The following is a 20,058-nucleotide window of genomic DNA, read 5'->3' as shown; positions in this document are numbered from 1 at the left end:
AATCGCTTTCCAGCATAATAATTTTGGTGGCGTTACGGAGAACACACATAGCAGCTTAGAGCTCCAAATTCTGCTTTAAATTAACAATATGACCTGCGTAATAAACACAGAATGTTTTAGTGCAAACAACGTAACGCATCACGCCAGTATGTATGGTTGAACATTAACATTTTTGTAGCGCGTTGTTCTTGAAGCAAAGTTTGCGATTTTTTACTAAATCAACTGCATCAATGAAACACGCTTTTAATACTTCTTATACAAGTAAACGTTACGCAAATGCGGTGAGTAAAAAACAATGGATGACAAAATTTTACGCAACCAGCCGGCCTCCAAACGTGCAACTTTTTGAAACGACAAAAACGGCGTTTTCCAGCTTTAGTGATGGCGTTTTTTTTTTCGAGAATACTACGCCGCATCTTGCAAACCTAATGGTCATTCCGTTGTGTCGAGACATTAGCCCACGACATATGAAAATTTAATTGAAAAAAAAAACAAACAAAAACAAATTGTCATGGCACCACGATTACTGTTCCTGTCCGAAGACATCCATATTTGTTTTCATTTCGTCTCTTCAAACAGGCTGGTTTAGCCAATGCGGTGAATAAAAATATCATCGCATATATTAAAGATTTTCGCGCTATACGTTATTCCTAAAGCCACCTATATTGTCACAACTGTCATCCGTTATTTGTAGCTGAAACAACATCACAAAAGGGATTCGATTGCAAATTGTTCGCTAGTTAAATAGACGTACGAGATGACACACGTATACTTTGTAGAATACCATTTAGGAAAGAGCAGATACAAACTACAGGCGAATAATGCTATGATATGGAGCATATGTATTACTTCGGTTAACAGTAAAAAAATCAACTTTTAACATACTAATATAATCGACAAACTATTACATGTTCACATAGGAACACAATTAATGAGCTCACCCACGCATCTAATGTCTATGGGCATTAGATGTGTGGATGACTTTGTTTTATTCCAATTCGTGCGTCACTCAAAATAATTGAACGAGAAAAATTTAATGTCTACACAATTTTCAGGGAGTATACCACAAATTATACTAAGGTGCTTCATATATGTCACATCACCTAGCAAGTGAAATGGGATAACAGAAGTAATCAGACTCTAACCCTGCTCAGCATTTCGCTTTTGCGCCATCTTTGTAAGTTTTTAGGCAGGCTTTTCCACTGATTATCCTATTCTTTTTACCCCTGCCACCCACAGGACACAAATCTTCTGGGGGTACCGAACTGTTGGTTTCCGCACTGATACAACTTAATCGATCCACTTCTACGTAGAAAACACTCGATGCGCACCTAAAAAAATTAAAGCATGTATGTGTAGGCAAAAGGATTCACCGGCGATTTAATAATATGATTTGAACAATAAAATCAAAGGATCACACTCGAAGTAACAAAAAAGTGGTGGAGAGATAGGAATTGAAGCAATGAAAGGCGGTTGCTTTCTGCAAAAAGCCAATAGCAAGAGGTCCACCGTCTATAAGGATAGGCAATAAAAATAAGGCATATTTGAAGGTGCATGTAGCAGTTACAGTGATGCCGTGCTACCTTTTTTTAGGCAGGCTTTTTGCTGATTTTCCTCTTTTTTATTGCCCTTCCAGCCACAGGACACATATCTTCTGGGGGTTGTCGGTTTTCGCACCAGTGATACAACTCAATCGATCCATTTCTACGTAGAAAACGCTCCCGATGCGCATCTAAAAAAATGAAAGCATGTATGTGCAGGCTAAATCATTCGCACATGATAAAACAATATGATTTGTACAATGAAATCAAATGATGACACCCAGAGCAACAAGAAAGTGGTGGAGAGATAGAAATTGAAGCAATGAAAGGCGGTTGCTTACTGAACAAAGCCTATAGCAAGAGGTCCTGCGTCTATAAGAATAGGCAATAAAATTAAGGCACGTTTAAAGGTGCATGCAGCAGTTAAAGTGATGCAGTGTTACCTTTCTTTTTCACTGCAGTGATTGGTATAAATATTACAGCAATTGCTAGGCATCTTAGGTAACCCCATTGAAAACCTCATCCAAGGTACCGAGCAGCAGTGGCGTGTTATTTGCAGCTGTTAACGGAAAGACACGCTATCCTATGAGTGCATGCGCATTTCCTCCTTTTTGTACCTTGAATAAAAGCGACTGAACAGTGAGTGTTGTAAGAGGTGCAGCGTCCCTAGGAAGGGGGAACAAAATTAAGTTTTAGTAAACAGAGGTACAAAAAGGAGCAAATATGCCTGCAATAATAGCATGATGGCCTACCTTTTGATCAACAGCTGTAAACAACCTGTCACTGCCAGTCGGTTCTTTAGATAGGCTTATCAATGCCAGAGCTTAAAGCTATAGGAGCAATATGAGTAATATTTATTGCGGTCACGGCCGTAAACAATTCTAGCGGAACACTCCATTACTGTAACTATTCAACCGTCCATTTATACATATCGTTCATTAAAGAACTATGCACATCATATTAAGTTGCTCTTTTCTACTGCCAAATGATTTCTTATAGAATTAGAATACGTGGCTCGCTGCTTCGGTTTCAACATTTTTGCACGATGGCGGTGGCGTGCACTTCATGCATACGGTACGGTACGTGAGGTACAAAGAGCTGTAATTGCCGAACAGGCGGACCTGACGTCCTGTCCCATTTCGCCTGAAAGTGCGCGCCGTGATCGAGCGCTTCGCGAGCAATATATTTCGGACGATATGGTCGCCTCATACCGGCCGTCATTGTTTTGTACAATGTGTCCCGCGTGCAAGTCGTTTACTTTGCAGTGACAGGGACGCAGTGCACACACGGCTTATGTGCCTTTTTGCTTGTATTGTTATTTTCCCCTTCCTTCGAAGCGCGTCTTCGAAATCGCTCTCCTATTGTCTCCGCTTTCTGATAACGCCCTCACCTGAAGGCGCGTGCTCAGAAGGGGCGCGTCGATTAAGAAAATTTTGAAAAGGGGCTCACTTGCGCTGTTCACGGCTTTCAATTCCTCAATATGATATTAACCATTATAAAAGTGGAGGTTCATTATGACTTAATTATAGCCTAATCATCAAGCGGCATCACGCACATAATGTCCGCCCCACTGTAAAATTCGCTTGCACAGACGGCACGAACAGTTTTCAAAACTTTGTCTGTACATCTGAAAACAAAAAACTGCCCTTAACTCTTAACGAAATCCAAAAACTGAGCGAACATGGCTTCCTGCGCGCAGAGGAGACGCTGTCCAAAATATATGTACAAAGCCGGGCGCATAGTATCGTGTTACTAATTGATTGCGGCGCGCTGCACAGTAAAAAAACTGCGCAAATGGCTGCCTGCAGTGTTCTGTCGCGCGTTGGTGGCACACACACCTGTTACGCACGGCTCCTCTATTTTCGACGCAAATGCTATTCATATCGCAGCCAGCGAATAAGTCCACGCACTTGCTTGGATGTAACCCGGACGAAAATTCGCTTAGTTCTTGACGTCATGCTTCGCGCAGTTGTTTCGAGGAGAATACGGGAAGAGAACATTTGGGACTGGTAGGAGATTATATAGAACCAATTATGGAGCAATGGCATGCTGCAAAGATATATACTCACGGTCTAAGATGACGGCGTTCACTGAGTCCGATAATGCCGATGGTATCCCGCCGTTGCTGTAATCCGCACTCCGGCGACATTTCACAGCTCAGCTATTCACTGATATGTAGCAAGCACAAACCGGAGCACATAGACATGTATAGGCGCAAGAGAAAATTATGCACAGCACGATGAAAAAGAAAATTAATGAGGGAAGAAATTAAAGAAAGGTTTAAGAAGATGTCACAAGTCTTGTAGCGTCTTCATCAAGCTCTGAAATGAACGCTTCGGGAGGAGGCCGCACAGCAGCGCAGCTGGGGATGCTTTCTGTTGTGTCTTGCACGTAGACGCGTAGGCGAGGGGGAACAACGAACCGCTCAACCAGTGCGCGATTCCCGCCGCGGTGTTGTGTTCGCAAGGGCTGCGCGTGGGAACGAAGGACCAACGACCCTCTCAACATTCCATTCCTCCTTTACCCAGCCCTCTTCTGCTTGCACCGGCCAGCCGTGACTTCGGACCGTGCCGATGAGCGGCCGCCAGCGCGCACCGCTCGAGTCGAGTTCTAATAAATAGTTTTGTTTTGTGTGTTCGCAAACGCATTGTTTCTTCCAGCCAACCACGGACATAACATTTTCTAAAAAAAATAGAAAGCCTCCCCATCTACCATCCACATTCTTGCGTAAATCCATACAGTTGGTGCATCGACAAATGCGCGCGTCATCTTTCCTCTCCCGTTCGCCACCTATGATCGAACAAATGATGGTCGTTGGACCTTTTATATTTACTTCAAAATATTATATATTGTTGCGTGATGACTGATTAATAATGTGGAAGAGGCGGAGTTTTGAGCTTCTCTTTTATTCTGGCCAACTTTGGTTATAGATTATACAAATTATGTTCAAGTTAGCTAGCTGAAAATTATCTGACTAAATATATACATGTTTTTATTTGTATTCAGTTAATGTTCGCTTTTCGGGTATGAGTAGATGTTTTTATAAAAATTCTCAACATCGGCCCAGGAAACGAAAATTTTCCTAATTTGCAGGCCTTTATTTCAGAAAAGATTCATGGTAGAGCAGCAATAATTCTACAATATGTTCTCAGCATAATTATCCGCAAACAGCTAAAGCTCATATTTTTATGACATTTGTATACAGAGATACGATCGCGCTAATTTGCAGAAAACAGCGAACATTGAAAATTTTTAAGAAAAGAGAACAGTTTTAACATTGTTTAAACTTTTTCCACCTATCTACACTACCTCAGCTTTCAAAACCATTAAAAACACCTTGCATAATTTTGTTGCGCAAGTTTTTATGGCCATTTCTATAAAACCTTTGTCCAATTATAGCGCACCGCGCAGTTCTGAAGATTCTGCGGAATTTGTGAATTGTTCAAGGTTTTTAAATTTTGGCATATAATTTTGTAACAGGGAGAAATATATGTACAAAAGAGGATTAATGATATATACATTGAGGAACAGCCAAGGAGCCAGGCTACGAGGGTCCCCCGTTCGACGCACTTCTTTTTCTTAATCTTCCACAAACAAGCGCGCCACTTCGTCCTCATCATTCTCCAGCTGTAACAATATTTCTTCGGTCATGTTTTGTCTCGACTTCGCAAATTGACGGTGACAGACACAGCAATGAATGATTCAGAATCAATTTTGTGCGCGTCGAGGTCCTGATGCGCTGTGGCATCAGGTCACACAGACGTTTTTCGCAATCACCTTCACCTTAACGCGGATTGCACAAAAAGATGATAACGTTCAATGAGCAAACAACGTATTCCAAATCATTTTAGTGGAATGAAAGAATTGGAAAGGGTATGGAAAACTACCTCATTCAAAAAGTGTTTCTGGGCTGCATTCGTTTTTTCGAATGACTCGACTGTGCACATTATTTTCATTCCTGTACAGTTTTTTTTATTCCTTTGCCACCGCTTAGCGCGGTTGGAATGGTCAAACTCTAAATAGGCGGAAAAAACTATTTTAGTTGTTTATTGCCGATATATATGTTGTGCGCCATATAAATGTACCGGGGCCTTCATGCCCGCAGTCTGCGCGAAAAACTGTCATTTTTTTACCACCGTGTGAATGCCCAAAACTAAAATGGTAACCTCGCGAGTCTTCCGGCTTTTCATTTTCCAGTGATTGCGTCTAGAAAGTACACACATCGTATTCGGTCCTTTCTCCAGGTACACAGACGGTGCTGCGCGTAGTTCCTTATGGATAATACAAAAGCACTAGAACAAAAACATCACTGAGAAAATGGTCTTTTGTTCCTTCAACTTGAGGCAACGTTTTCCTTCTCGGCAATGAAAAAGCTACCTTCTAATCACTAATTTAATGTCACAATAATCATGCTATGGCGACACGATTTCGTTTTGTATGCGCGTTCTCACTGACAACTGGATTTGTACTAGAGGTTAAGTAGATGCAGGGATGTAATCGGCGTCCAATACAGGCATATTGGGTCGTGAGTGCTAGCCGGTCTGGTGTATACATATGTGGTCGCCCGATCGTGCTATCGTCAGATATAATTGTGCGACAAACGTATGCGCCTGCGACGAAATCTGCATGCATGCCAATAGCCTAAAACCGTAAGCACATATAGCTGACCCCCAAAAGTGCGCCGCATATGAGCGCACCGAACAGACGAATCCAGACAGCTGAAGCGGTACGTGCTTGAATGCGTTATAGTAATTGTCGTCCCGTACGTGGTACTCTGTGACGACAGAACGATCGGCTGAAATGTCGGAATTAAATGCCGCGGTTTGGCGTCCAGCGCACGTGTATTCAACCATAAAAATGTAGAATTTGTTTTGTTTGAATGGTCAACGGAAAATATTCACTTCGGCAGCCCATTAAGTTGCGTTTTTAGGATGGCAATGACAATCGGGAGATCAGGGGACAAAGTGGTCAATCGTGGGCAGTTTTCATACAGGGATAGCTAATATTGAAATAAACACAAGACAAATTGGTCCATTACAGCCAGTTTAAAAAAAACGGAACGGTCAACATCGGAAGAACACAAGACACCTTGGTCCATTGTAGCCAGTTTTAAAAACTGAACGGGCAACGCCGGAAGAACACAGGACAACGTGGTCCATTGTCGCCAGTTTTAAAAAAGGAACGGCCAACGACGGCGGAACACAGGACAACTTGGTCCATTGTAGCCAGCTGTAAAAAACTGAACATCCAATACTGGAAGAACAGAGGATAACATTGTCCATTGTAGCCATGTTTAAAAACCGGAACCTCCAATGCCGGAAGAACACAGGACAACTTGGTCCATTGTAGCCAGTTTTAAAAAACGGAAAGCCCGACGACGGATGAACGCAGGACAACTTGGTCCATTGTAGCCAGTTTTAAAAAACGGAAAACCCAACGACGGATGAACGCAGGACAGCTTGGCCGATTATAGCCAGTCTTAAAACCTGGTGTGAACATTAATGGAGGAACAACGGCAATCTCGGTCCAATATAGACATTCTGTATGTACGGCAGTGCAATATCGGGAGCTCACTGTACATCTTGGCCCAAGCTAGCCAGTGTTGGCTATTGGCAGCACCAACACTGGGAGAGCATTGGCTAGTCTGGGCCATTGTTGGACATGGTGTTGACTGGCATGTCCTATGTTGGGAGCATGCTGGTTAGGCTGGCCCAATGTAGGGCCACTGTTTGCCGTCGTACTTACAACATTGGCCCAATGCTTTGTGCTGCCTGTTCAATGGTCCCCAAAACTTTGACTTATCTAAATCTGACGACAATTTCCATGCAACATATTGTGACTCCTTGTGAACAGAAAGTTGGATTATCTGGCGCCTCCTATCTTCCAGTATCTGAGGTGGCATCTTGAAATAGTGGTGAAAAGCCTCAGTTTGTTAAAAATAAACTATTTAATTTTAATGATACACTGTCTGAAAAGATTGTGCATCTGAGTGCGCACTTCAGGACCTTTCATGCTGTTGCTGCATATCACAATTTAATCGGAAGAGTCCCCACCAAATGCTTGTACCAAGACAGCCTTGTTCTTGAAAGGGCAGCAGTCGAATCCTTTAACGTGTCAGACTGGAATGACGGTGCTGGTCATAGTTTGTAAATCTGCCATATCCTTTGACAAGCAGCAAGCCTGTGGTTGATGTGTCCAGTTACGAGGAGCCGCATTCCATAGCTTTCATTTTCTTTCGTTTTATTTAGCTAGACGTCAGCATTGTCACATATCAGACGGAAAACGCGAGCTGCTAGTCACAGAAATCAAAGATAGCGGGTCCTGGCAATGGCGATAAGCATCAGGACTTGCTACATGCACCCACCATAGCACTGGCTGCGTCATGCAGTCAATTTTGAGAGGGGTTTGGTGTTGTGTGAATAGTTGGGTCGCTTCCTGCGGGCGGTTGATATCTGTGGCTTCATCCCACAACAACTGATCAACTTCAAAGCACCGAATATAGATCCAAATTCAAATTTGGAAAATTGAACCTTAAAGGGTGGGTGCAGCTGTGCATTCACTGATAAGACTGGAACAGGTCATGATCACACGACCAGAGCCTCATAATGCGCATAGATTTCTGAAAGATTACTTTGCAGAGATGATTTGTGCTTCTCATGGTGTTTTGGAAGACACATCTCGAATTGCAAAAAAACGAAATAGGCAGATTAGCAGCTTGCCCGCGGAGGGTAAGCCAGCACTAAAAATTGTCCAGCATATTCAAGATCTAGTCCACACTGGAAAAAAAGAGAAAAAAAAAATCATAATGATTAAAACCAAAGAAAACATATTTTACTGAAACTGGGAAACACTTGACGAACATATTTGTATTCCACGCCAAAATGAACTACACGGATATGGCATAGGGATGGAGCGCCAGACCGCAACCTGGCACCTAGCAAGGCGCCTGCACACCCTGTTGTAGGGTCATCGAACCTAGGAAGATACATAGGAGGCGTGCAGAGGGGACATTCTAGCGGAAATCAAGAAGAAATGAGCAGGACATGTAGTGTGGAGAGAGGACAGCCGATGGTCGCTTAGGGTAACAAATTGGATTCCAAGGGATGGACAGCATAGCAGGGGGTGACAGAAAGTTAGGTGGGCTTGTTAGTTTAAGAAGTTCGCAGGGGTTAAGTGGATGCAGCTAGCACAGGTCCGGGTTAATGGGAGGATTATGGGAGATGCCTTCGCCCTGCAGTGGGTATAGTCCGACTGATGATGATGAGCCCACGCGGCGGCACGAGCGGATGAGTGCCTCCTCGAAAACTGCCTCTGATGGAATGGGACCTGCGATGATGGCGGTCTAAGATCCTGTTGGTCCTGCCCCATGCACAATACATGTGAGGGTGTGGCGCTGCCACAGTAGAGGAAACAGCTTGGGCAGGTGCCAGCAGCTTGCAAAGGCACGCATCTGGAAGTGAGCGGCGGTGAGAGGCGGCCCTACAACCTGTTTGCTAAACATATAAATGTGTGAGTTAGTGGTAGCAAGCATACTGCAGGGCAGGAGGTGAGTTAGGTGTCCCACGATAAGACTGAGTTATATGGCTACAGTATACACCGACTCTCAGGGCATTTTCAATGGAGGCACTATGACTGTGGTGGTAGTCAGCAGCATGTGTTTAAAATTTTTCAGTTCTGACCAGTGACTGGATAGAAGGGTTCAATGGAACAGGTCATTTGCATGCAGTTAGTAAGGTCATTGTGCATAGTAATGCCAATCAGGTGTCAATTCGGGCGCAATGTTAATTTAAGTAAACAGTTCGGCTCCCGGGCTGCTAAATACTCATTTAACTTTATGTTCAGTTGGAATGCAATCAAGCAGTCAAATTGGGCCACTGCTATGGCCTTAAAGCACAGTACTCTTTCTCATTGTTGGCTAATGAACAATATTTGCAAGTGTTTCACTTTATATAACCATAAAGAATATACAGTATACTATACTTCAGGGACGCCTAGTTGACAGATGCGCTACAGTATGGCATCCTTGAAATCTTGAGTAATAAGCAAATGTAATAGACAAGCAATTGTAGAGAACATAAATTCATCCTCCGCTTCCACTATCCAAAATAATCCGCCCCTAATATTGCTGTGTTACATTGACGGGTCTTGACATTCTTAACATGTGCATTTAGTTCATATTGAGTTTTGTTTCAAAGTGTGTGATACTTTTTTCAGGACCTTCTTTTCACTGCCATCTACAATCAGCCAGCTAAATGAAAGGTTGGGACCATTTCGCCAACAATTGAGGGATTTTCAGCAACGAGCATTGAAGCATGTCCGAGATGGCCTGGGAAAGATCGGAGCTGTGGATTCAGTGTGAGAATTTCTTTCTCTATTTGCTTGCTGTCTATGCCAATTGGCTTGCTTTTCTCTGAAAATTATGTATGGAAGTCTACAGAAAGAAGTGAAGACAGGGTGTCCTCTGGCCATAAAAAAAAATTATGGACACAAAATCACTGTATACCTTCGTTTCTGGATCTGTTAGTGGCAAACACTGGTTGTTCTCAGCAACCCTTCGGACTTTCAACATTTTTATGCAGGTATGAACAAAAAATTAGACATCACATGATCAGTTTTCTGCGCTTACGCCTGTACATACAGCAAAAATTTTCGTTTGGCAGCCTTCTTTCTTGGCAGACAGGGCTGAGGTTCAGCAGTGTAAATGCCCGCTCAAGGAAAAATGGAAGCCCATGATACCACAAATTTTAATATCTTCGCTAATTTGAGTTCATTTGATATCAAGCCTATCATTACACCTTCTGTGTGACATGAAATGCTCGGTTGTATTGCAAACGTTTTGTATATATGTTGTAGATGCTAGCTTCACTGTAATGGAAAAAAATTGGTTCCGTTTTGGTATTTTTGCCTCGTTTTCTTTTTCTTAAAGGACTACAGGTGCGTAATTTCAGTTGCATGTTTTCTTCTTTTTTGATAATGCATTGAACATTAGGATGTATGTGTCATAACATATTTGGCTATGAACCTTTAATGTAAAATTTAGAATTTAACATTCTTTCATGATGTTCTGGCTTTAGTTTCATCATCCGAGCAATGGCTAACATGTAATGTTTGTGTCACGCGAAGCATCATTTGCTGTCAGTTTTAATTTGTGGGTAGCATTACAAAGTGTCCTGATTACTAACTTAAGACTACCACCTGTTTTATTTATAATCCTATTAATATATTGATTGAATGTGAGGTCATAATTGAGAGTAACATCTAAATATTTTATTTCAGATGTTTTTTTAGTGTATTATTTTCAATTTCGTACAAACGAAAACTATTAACCTTTTTTCTTAAATATGCTACATAACATATTTTAGCATTAAATTGTAGCTCCCAAGACTGGGCCCATGCGACTCTGCTTAAATCTTCGTGGAGAAAGATGTGTTAGTTACGATGTTATATATATATATATATATGTATATATATATATATTGTTAAGCAGGGATCCAGGCACTGGTAGCGGGCACTGGTAGCGAGAAGAACCGGAGCGGTGGTGGCTTAACTTTGTTAGCTGGTCCGCAAAAGCACTTCCTTTTCCTCTTTCCCGGCTATCTGTCTGCTTAATCGGAACTTCTTCTTTACAATCTGGCCCCTGCAGAAAAGAGGAGCCATCCTGGCGACTCAAGCAGACGAAATGATAGCAGGATCATAATAAGGTTTTAAGTGGTCGACGTGGAGGATCTCACGCCCACGGCGGCGAAGGTCGGTAGAAGCGGCTAGCGGTTAAACTAGGTAATTGACTGGAGAAGTCTGTTGGAGCACTAAATAGGGTCTGTGGTATTTGGAAGTAAACTTGCTGGTCAGACTGGGTGGTGTCGATGGGACCCAGAGCCATACGTGAGAACCGAGAGAGAATTGGGGGACAGAGTGGCTGCTGTCGTTGTGCGCTTTCTTCTGGGCTTGCTCGTCCGAAGTAAGCGAGCGAGCCAGCTTGCGACATTCTTCAGTGTGCCTAGCAGCTGCTGAAAGTGATGTATACTCTGAGATATCAGGACGGTAGGGGAGGATGGCGTCGAGTGGAGACGAAGGTTCACTCCCGTACAGCAGAAAAAAATGGCGAGAATCCGGTAGTTGCTTGAACAGCGGTGTTGTACGCATCGGTTATAAATGGGAGAATCTTGTCCCCATCGGAGTGGTCGGAGGCGATGTACTTGGATATCATGTCACCAAGTGTGGCGGTTGAAGCGCTCTGCGAGGCCGTTAGTTTGAGGGTGGTACGCGCTGGCTGTCCGGTGGTTGGTCTGTCATTCACGTAGGAGCGCTTCGACATCCTCGATCACTTGGAAGTTCACGAGGGGCCCCGTGCCGCAGAATGAAATGATGAAAAAGAAAGGACGCAATATTGGGTCCGGTGGCATCCTGAAGTGCTGCTGTCTCCGCATACGAAGTAAGGCGATCGACAGCCACGATGATCCGATTCCCTGCAGGTGTATATGGCAGAGGCCCGTACAAATCGATGCTAACACTATCGAATGGTCGGTATGGGCACGGAAGATGCTGTAGTGGAGCCTGCTGATGGAGAGTGCGACGCTGGCAATCGATGCACGAACGCACATACTTACTGACAAAGGTAAACATACCGGGCCAGTAGAAGTGCTGTCGCAACCGTTCATAAGTCTTAAATACACCCACATGGCCACACTGTGGATCGTTATGATGAGGTGCGCAGATATCACTACGGAGGTGGCGAGGTACGACTAGCACCCACTTACAGCCGTCTGGCATATAATTGCGTCGATAGAGGAGACTGTCACGCAGGACGAAATGCTGCGCTTGACGATGAAGGGCGCGAGGAGCCGGTGAAAGTGACGAGTTCTTTAGAAGATCGATTAGTGATGTTAGCCACGGATTCTTGCGCTGTTCTGATGGCATGTCGTCGATGGACAGGGAAGACAAGGCGGAGCTGGAGGCAGAGTACCGGTGAGCGAGATAAAGCGTCTGCGGCGGTGTGCTTGCGCCCTGTAGGATGGATAACTCTTATATCATACTCTTGCAGTCTAAGCGACCAGCGAGCGAGACTGCCGGTGGGGTCTTTTAATGAAGACAACCAGCACAAAACGTGATGGTCTGTAACAACATCGAAAGGGTGCCCATACAAGTATGGCCGAAATTTCTGAAGCGCCCAAACAATAGCCAAGCATTCCTTTTCTGTCACCGAGTAGTTGGTCCCGGTCTTGGTCAACGTTCGACTTGCGTACGCCATAACATATTCATTAACACCGGGTTTTCGTTGGGCAAGAACAGCGCCGAGGCCTGCGTCGCTGGCATCGGTGTGCACTTCGGTAGGAACAGCCAGGTCAAAATGGCGCAATACGGGGAGTGAGGTACGTATCGTGCGCAATTTCGTGAAAGCAGTATCGCAAGCCGGCGACCAGGCAGAAAGATCTTTGTGAGCGCGGAGAAGTCGCGTCAGAGGGGCAATGATGGTCGCAAAGTTCCGAACGAAACGCCTAAAATAGGAGCATAAGCCTAAAAGCTGCGTAATTGCTTGACAGATGTCGGCTTCGGGAACTCAGCGACAGTGCGGAGTTTAGACGGATCCGGAAGGATGCCATCCTTGGACACTGAATGCCCTAAAATAGTGAGATGGTGAGCGGCGAAATGGCACTTTTTCATATTGGGCTGCAGACCGGCATCGCTAAGACATTGCAAGACAGTTTCAAGGCGAGGTAGGTGGGTCGCGAAGTCTGACGAAAATACGACGATATCATCCAAGTAGCAGAGACGTGTGCCACTTCAAACCGCGGAGAATATTGTCCATGATGCGTTCAGGTGGCGGGCGCGTTACACAGGCCAAACGGCATGACGTTGAACTCATAGAGCCCATCGGGGGTGACAAAAGCTGTCTTGGGGTGATCGTTCTCAGCCATTGGAACTTGCCAGTAGCCAGAACGTAAATCGATTGAAGAGAAAAAGTCTGCTCCATGCAGAGTAGCCAACACATCGTCTATGCGTGGTAGTGAATAGACGTCCTTTCGTGTGATCGCATTAAGGCGGCGGTAGTCCACACAGAATCGAATAGACCCGTCTTTCTTCTTGACTAAAACGACCGGGGACGCCCAAGGGCTACTGAAAGGCTGAATGACACCCTTACTGAGCATCTCGTCGACTTGCTCATCAATAATGCGCCGCTCTGAGGCTGATACACGATAAGGACGTTGGCGTAATGGGGCATGCGTACCGGCATAGATGTGGTGGGCAACAGTTGATGTACGACCCAAGGATAGCTGCTGGATGTCAAAGGAAGCTCGGAATCGGTTTAGCATGTCGAGGAACTTGGCGCGTTGATCTGGAGCGAGAGCACTGTCGATGGCTTTGTCGAGGCAGCCAGAGGCGACGAAGAACGAGGTGGGCTAAGGGCACTGACGCTGTCGGAGATTGTGTAGGCGCAGGTGGAGAGAAGCAGCGGGACAGTCGCAAAATTTTCTGATCGAACAGGCTCGGCATGTCCAACGCACTCACCATGTTGTAACGTGAGTGGATAGGACGAATCATTACTAATGGCGAGTTTGGTGCGGCCGCTTCGTACGCTAAGGACGGCACAGGGGAGGGGAAGACAGCGTCGCGAGACGAAAAGGGAAGATGAGGTGAAGAGCACTGTACAGTCTTGTAGAGAGGCACAGTTTATAGGCACAATCGCAGCAGATGAAGGCGGGATATCAGTAGCATCCGCAACGTGGCATTTAGCTTGCCTAAGAACGTTAGCGGCGGTCGGCGCGGTGCACAGCGGTGAAAGCTCTACTTCGGCACGAGCGCAATGAATTACGACACGATTGCGACACAAAAAGTCCCATCCTAAAATAATGTCATGGGAGCAGTCACGCAGAACGATAAAACTGATGACATAGAGAACGTCCTGAATGGTGACTCGAGCCGTGCAGGTACCGAGCGGTTTGATGTGCTGGGCAGTGGCGGTGCGCAAAGAAATTCCAGAATACGGCAGAACTTTTCGTAACAAGCGACACAGTCTAACTTAATAACCAACACAGCAGCACCAGTAACTACAAGCGCAAGAGTACAAACATTTTCAATGGTAAGTTCGATTAAATTGTTCGGTGGTGAAGCAGGATTTTCACTTGTCGACGAAAGCGCAGTTCTTGCCTGCGGAACTGCGTCTAGTGGTTTTCCGGCATTGGCGAGGTAGAGCGACGACACGGAGAGGCTGAGCAGTGGTGCGAGAAGTGGTCAAAGTGAGACGAGGGCTGAGGTGGCGCACGGGGTGGGGACGGCGGCTGTGCATAGGCAACCGGGCTCTGATCGAAAGTGAACGGGGTCGCGTGACAGCGGCACAGGCGTGCAACATGGCCAGGGAGACCACATGCAAAGCAAATGGGCCGGTTGTCAGATGTGCGCCAAGGGCGTAGAATAGGTGGCGCACGGCGCTGAGTGAAAAATGCGCGCTGAGGCGGACCATACGATGGCAAAGGCGTAGGAGGGGTTGGTCTTGCAGCAACCTCAGCATAAGACAGTGGAGTGGGTCAGGACGTCGGAACAGCATCGGCATGAATGAGCGGAGCTGTCAATGGTGCGGCATGAAGAGTAGGTTGTCGAGGGGGCGGACGTGCGTCGGCAACTTATTCCTGAATAACCTGGCGTATGGTCGGAGCCAGGCGTGAGCTAGAATGTGGAACGTGTGGAATTGGCGATAATTGCCGTGCAACTTCTTCCCGTACAAAGTTTTTGATTTCTTGAATAAGTGTGGTGCTTACAGTGGCATCTGACATAGCCGGGACCATGTGTTCAGGTTGTCGAGGGACGATGCGTTGGCGACTAAGGTCGTCGTAACTTTGACGCATCGTGACATCACTTACAGTGCGGGGCTCTTTTGCCATGAGGATGTTGAATACACCTTCATTGATTCCCATTATGATGTGACGAATATTCTCTGCTTCACTCATCGATGCATTTACATGGTGGCACAAATCTAAAATGTCTTCTATAAGGTTTCGCCCGTCTGCTGCAGCCGCTCGCGCAAACGGTGTTCGGCGTGAAGCTAGCGGACCGCAGGTCGACCGAAGACATCCACAAATCGGGATTTGAACGAGGCCCAAGTTGGAATGTCAGCCTCGTGATTTGTGAACCACAACTTTGCTACTTGGGTCAGGTAGAAGATCACGTTGTTCAGGATGTCGGATGTCGGAAGATCAGGATGTCGTGCCACTTACTGTGGGTGCTTATGCGTTTATACGAATAAAGCCAGTCCTCGACGTCCTGATCGTCGGTACCGCTGAAGATCGGCGGGTCCCGCTGTCGAAGCACCCCGGTGCATGGAATAGAAGATGCCGAGGGAGTGGGGCCGGTGGTGTTTGTGCTGGACTCAGTCATTGAGGCCGGAATTCGGCGCTTCGAAACATGACGCTTCGAAAACGCACACAGTCACGTAGAGCTCCTGGCGAACGCCGCTGCCTGGGCCGTCCAGTGGAAAAAGTCCCCCGGCGGCTGTTTGCTCGTCGCTTATCTAGGCGCTCGGCGAGTCATGTGCCACGTTACGTGTCAGAGCCCAGGCTGTCTGACATGCGGAGTAGTGTCGGCGCTGGCAGAGTGCCGCCGGATGCGTTACTGCATGGTTATGCTCCAAAACAGAGGGGCCAAGGGCCCCACAATGTTGACTAGCCGAAACCTCTGAGCGTTCACCAGTGCCACCCTCGTCCCTAGCGGCGGATGTGGCACATCTTATACCGCGAGCGTCACGTAGCACGTGATTATTGGTGAGGGCGGCAGCTGTGCGAGAACCCACTTACGCTACTTTTTCGACCCCCAGACTCCCAGAACCGAGACCCTCAGAAGCTATTATGCAGATAATTGAAAGGGAAATGAGGGGCTCATTATTACAGAGTTTAAAGAAGCTGACAGTCTACAAGTATGAGGCTGACGTTGGGGATTTATTTGTTTTGTTTGGTTATTAGCATTTGACAAAAATTACTCTTATGGTGATTATCGGGATAAAGAATATTAAATGAAGTGAAAAGCGGAAGGAAATACAACGCACTGATGGTGGGAGTCAAACCCACGATCTCCGAATACGCTTCCAGTGCTCTTACAACTGAGTTACGGCGATGGCTGTCCAACCTTCCGCTTTCTTGGGTATTTATGTTGACTAACCGAAACCTGTGAGCGTTCAGCAGCACCACCCTCGTCCCTACCGGCGGATGTGGCACATCTTATACCGCGAGCGTCACATAGCACGTGATCATTGAGGAGGGCAGCAGCTGTGCGAGAATCCACTTACGCAACTTTTTCGACCCACAGACTGCCAGAACCGAGACCGTCGCAAGCTAATATGCAGATAATTGAAAGGGAAATGAGGGGCTCGTTATTAAAGAGTTTAAAGGAGCTGACAGTCTACTATATATATATATATATATATATATATATATATATATATATATATATATATATATATATATATATCTTGTGGAAGAAGGCCAGGTCGAGACGGCAAGGTCGAGACGGCAAAGCAAGGGATGCCGTGTCTGGCGTTTTACTCCGATGACAAAGCCCAGGCGCGCGCCTGAGCCGGCGCCGCGGGACGATGATGATGGTATGTACAAATGAAAGAGGAAGATCATGGAATGAATAAATTAAAGAACATCCACGGAAGGCTCACACAATCTGCCCGGGGGGTCGGAAGCGGCCAGCCTGGCCGCTCCTAACTAAGCGATGCATCGCGGCGCACAAACGGTTTCAAGCGAGACACATGAACAATTTCAGTTCCACGGTGGCGTCGATCAGCTGGGGTATCAACAGGCGTCACTTTGTAATTCACTGGGGAAGTTTGGCTTATGACCTCATAGGGACCTATGTAGTGGTGGTGGAATTTGTCACTAAGGCCAGGGGTGCGCAACGGTGTATAAAGCAGTACTTCGTCGCCAGGACGGAAAGAGACCACTCGATGTGTAGAATCATAGCGAGTCTTGCGGTCTTCCTGGCACGCTGCCGTGTTGAGGCGGGCAAGATGACGGCATCTGGCCACACGAGATAAAAAAATGGGTAGGTACTGATGTGGAGTAGTCGGGCGTAGAGAACAAGGAAGCGTCGAGAATTGTAGTGGGAGGACGGCCATAAACGAGGAAAAATGGAGAATAACCGGTAGTGCGCTGTACTGCTGTGTTATAGGCGAAAGTGACGAATGGTAGAATAATGTCCCAATTTCGATGATTCGGTGAGATGTACATGGAGATCATATCCGATAAGGTGCGGTGAAATCGCTCAGTCAGCCCGTTAGTCTGGGGATGGTAGCTCGAGGTTGTCTTATGAAGGGTGGATGACGCTTGAAGAACTTCGGCAACGACTTTCGATAAGAAGGCTGTACCGCGGTCACTTAGGAGCACCCGAGGAGCGCCATGACGTAATACAATAGATCGCAAAAAGAAATTTGCTACTTCTTCAGCGGAACCAGTCGGTACAGGTGCTGTCTCAGCGTAGCGTGTGAGGTGGTCGACAGCTGTTATAATCCAATGGTTACCCCCATCGCAGAGAGGTAGGGGACCATATAAGTCGATGCCGACTACGTCGAATGGCGTGGCGGGACAAGGAAGAGGTTGTAGAAGGCCAGCGGGCGAAGAAGTCAGTCGTTTGCGACGTTGGCACAGAGGGCAGGATGCGACGTATTTGGCAACGGTGGAAGATAAGCCAGGCCAAAAGAATCGTTTTCTCACGCGGTCGTAGGTTTTGTCAAAACCAAGGTGGCCTGCAGTAGCGTCATCGTGGAGAGCCGCTAGAATACGTGGACGAAGCACACGCGGCACGACTGGGATCCAGCGAGTTCCATCAGGGCAATACACGTAACGGAGTAGGATGCCATCTTCGAGCTTGAAATTGCGAAGCTGTCGGCGAAGCCTAGCATTAGGCGGGTCCGAAGCGCCGATAAGGCGGTCGATGATAGGACGGCAGTAGGCATCAGCTAATTGCTGCGAGCGGAGTGCGTGTTTGTGCTCAGAATCGTCAAAAGAAACTGTTGTGATATGCGTCGGGGGAAGAGATGGCCGGCTGTGGTCAGAGGTAGAAATGCGTTGCGAAGAAAAACAGCAGGCTGATTCCGTAAGTGGGCAGCGAGAGAGAGCGTCGGCGTCTTGGTGTTGGCGACCAGATTTATAAGTGACGTCGAAATGGTATTCTTGCAGGCGTAGAATCCAGCGGCCAAGTCGGCCTGTCAAATTTTTGAGTGAAGACAACCAGCAAAGAGCATGGTGGTCGGTCACAACTGTGAAGTGCCGACCGTATAGATAAGGGCGAAATTTTTGGACAGCCCAGACGATGGCAAGACACTCCTGCTCGGTAATGGTGTAGTTTTTCTCAGCTGGAGTCAGAGTCCGACTGGCAAAGGCAATCACTTTCTCACGCGATGTTGCATCACGCTGCAGAAGTACAGCGCCAAGACCGTGACCACTGGCATCGGTGTGCAGGATAGTTGGAGCGCTGTCACTGAAGTGGGCAAGAACAGGATCTGATGTGAGGGCGTGCTTTAGGTCATTAAAAGCAGTTTCTCACTGTTCTGTCCATACGAAAGGGCTGCGTGCTTTAAGTAGCTCATGAAGTGGTGCAGCAATAGTTGCAAAATGCCTTATAAAGCGCCGGAAATAAGAGGCGAGGCCGAGGCAACTGCGCAAATCTGTAGTCCGTTGTGGACGAGGAAAGTTCAAGACCGCGATTGTTTTTTCAGGATCTGGGCGAATGCCGTTATGACTGACCAGATGTCCCAATATTCTAATTTCCTTCTGTGCAAAGTGGCATTTCTTGGTGTTGAGCTGAAGGCCTGCCGAAGCGAGACAGGTGAGGACTTCATTCAGGCGCGTGAGATGGTCATTAAAGGTTGTCGAAAAGACAACAATGTCGTCCAAGTAGCAGAAACAGGTTCTTCATTTTAGGCCACGAAGCACAGTATTGATCATTCTTTCAAATGTCGCTGGTGCGTTACAAAGTCCGAAAGGCATAACATTAAATTCGTAAAGGCCATCGGGTGTTGCGAAAGCGGTTTTTTCTTTGTCGTCCTCGTGCATAGGTATTTGCCAATAACCTGAGCGAAGGTCCAAGGTCGAGAAATATTCTGAGCCTTGGAGAGAGTCAAGGGCGTCATCAATTCGTGGCATCGGATATACATCTTTGCGGGTAATTTTGTTGAGGGCGCGGTAATCAACACAAAAGCGTACCGAGCCGTCCTTTTTTTTAACTAGCACTACTGGGGAGGACCATGGGCTTGTTGAGGGATGAATTATATTGCGATGGAGCATGTCATTTACATTTTCTTCAATTACTTTTCGTTCAGAGAGGGAAACCCGATAAGGCCGTCGGCGAACGATAGAGTTACCTTCAGTAATGATGCGATGGTGCGCAACACTAGTCTGTCCCAGTGGTGTGGAAGTGGCATCAAAAATGGCTTGGCGGTGTCGAAGCAATGTCAGCAGTTCTTGGCGTTGGCTCGGCGTAAGTTTAGGATTAATAGTCTTTGCGAGAACAGAAAGAGAGACGTCTG

At 46.4% G+C, this 20,058-nt stretch overlaps 1 protein-coding gene across 3 annotated transcripts in view; it reads left to right on the top strand.

The window, feature by feature from the left end:
* LOC146183870 (uncharacterized) overlaps positions 1-20,058 on the top strand; it is a 141,114-nt gene that overhangs the window by 24,203 nt on the left and 96,853 nt on the right. For all 3 annotated transcript variants that reach the window (XM_084609205.1, XM_084609204.1, XM_084609206.1), the window contains exon 2: positions 9,756-9,896. In XM_084609205.1, the coding sequence (XP_084465331.1) occupies positions 9,756-9,896 (141 nt within the window). The remainder of the gene's footprint in view (positions 1-9,755; positions 9,897-20,058) is intronic.

This window comes from Amblyomma maculatum, chromosome 7 (genome assembly GCF_055883805.1).
Source record: "Amblyomma maculatum isolate TAMU_Amacu chromosome 7, ASM5588380v1, whole genome shotgun sequence".
NCBI lineage: Eukaryota > Metazoa > Arthropoda > Arachnida > Ixodida > Ixodidae > Amblyomma > Amblyomma maculatum.
This window is presented reverse-complemented; position numbering and strand designations above follow the sequence as displayed.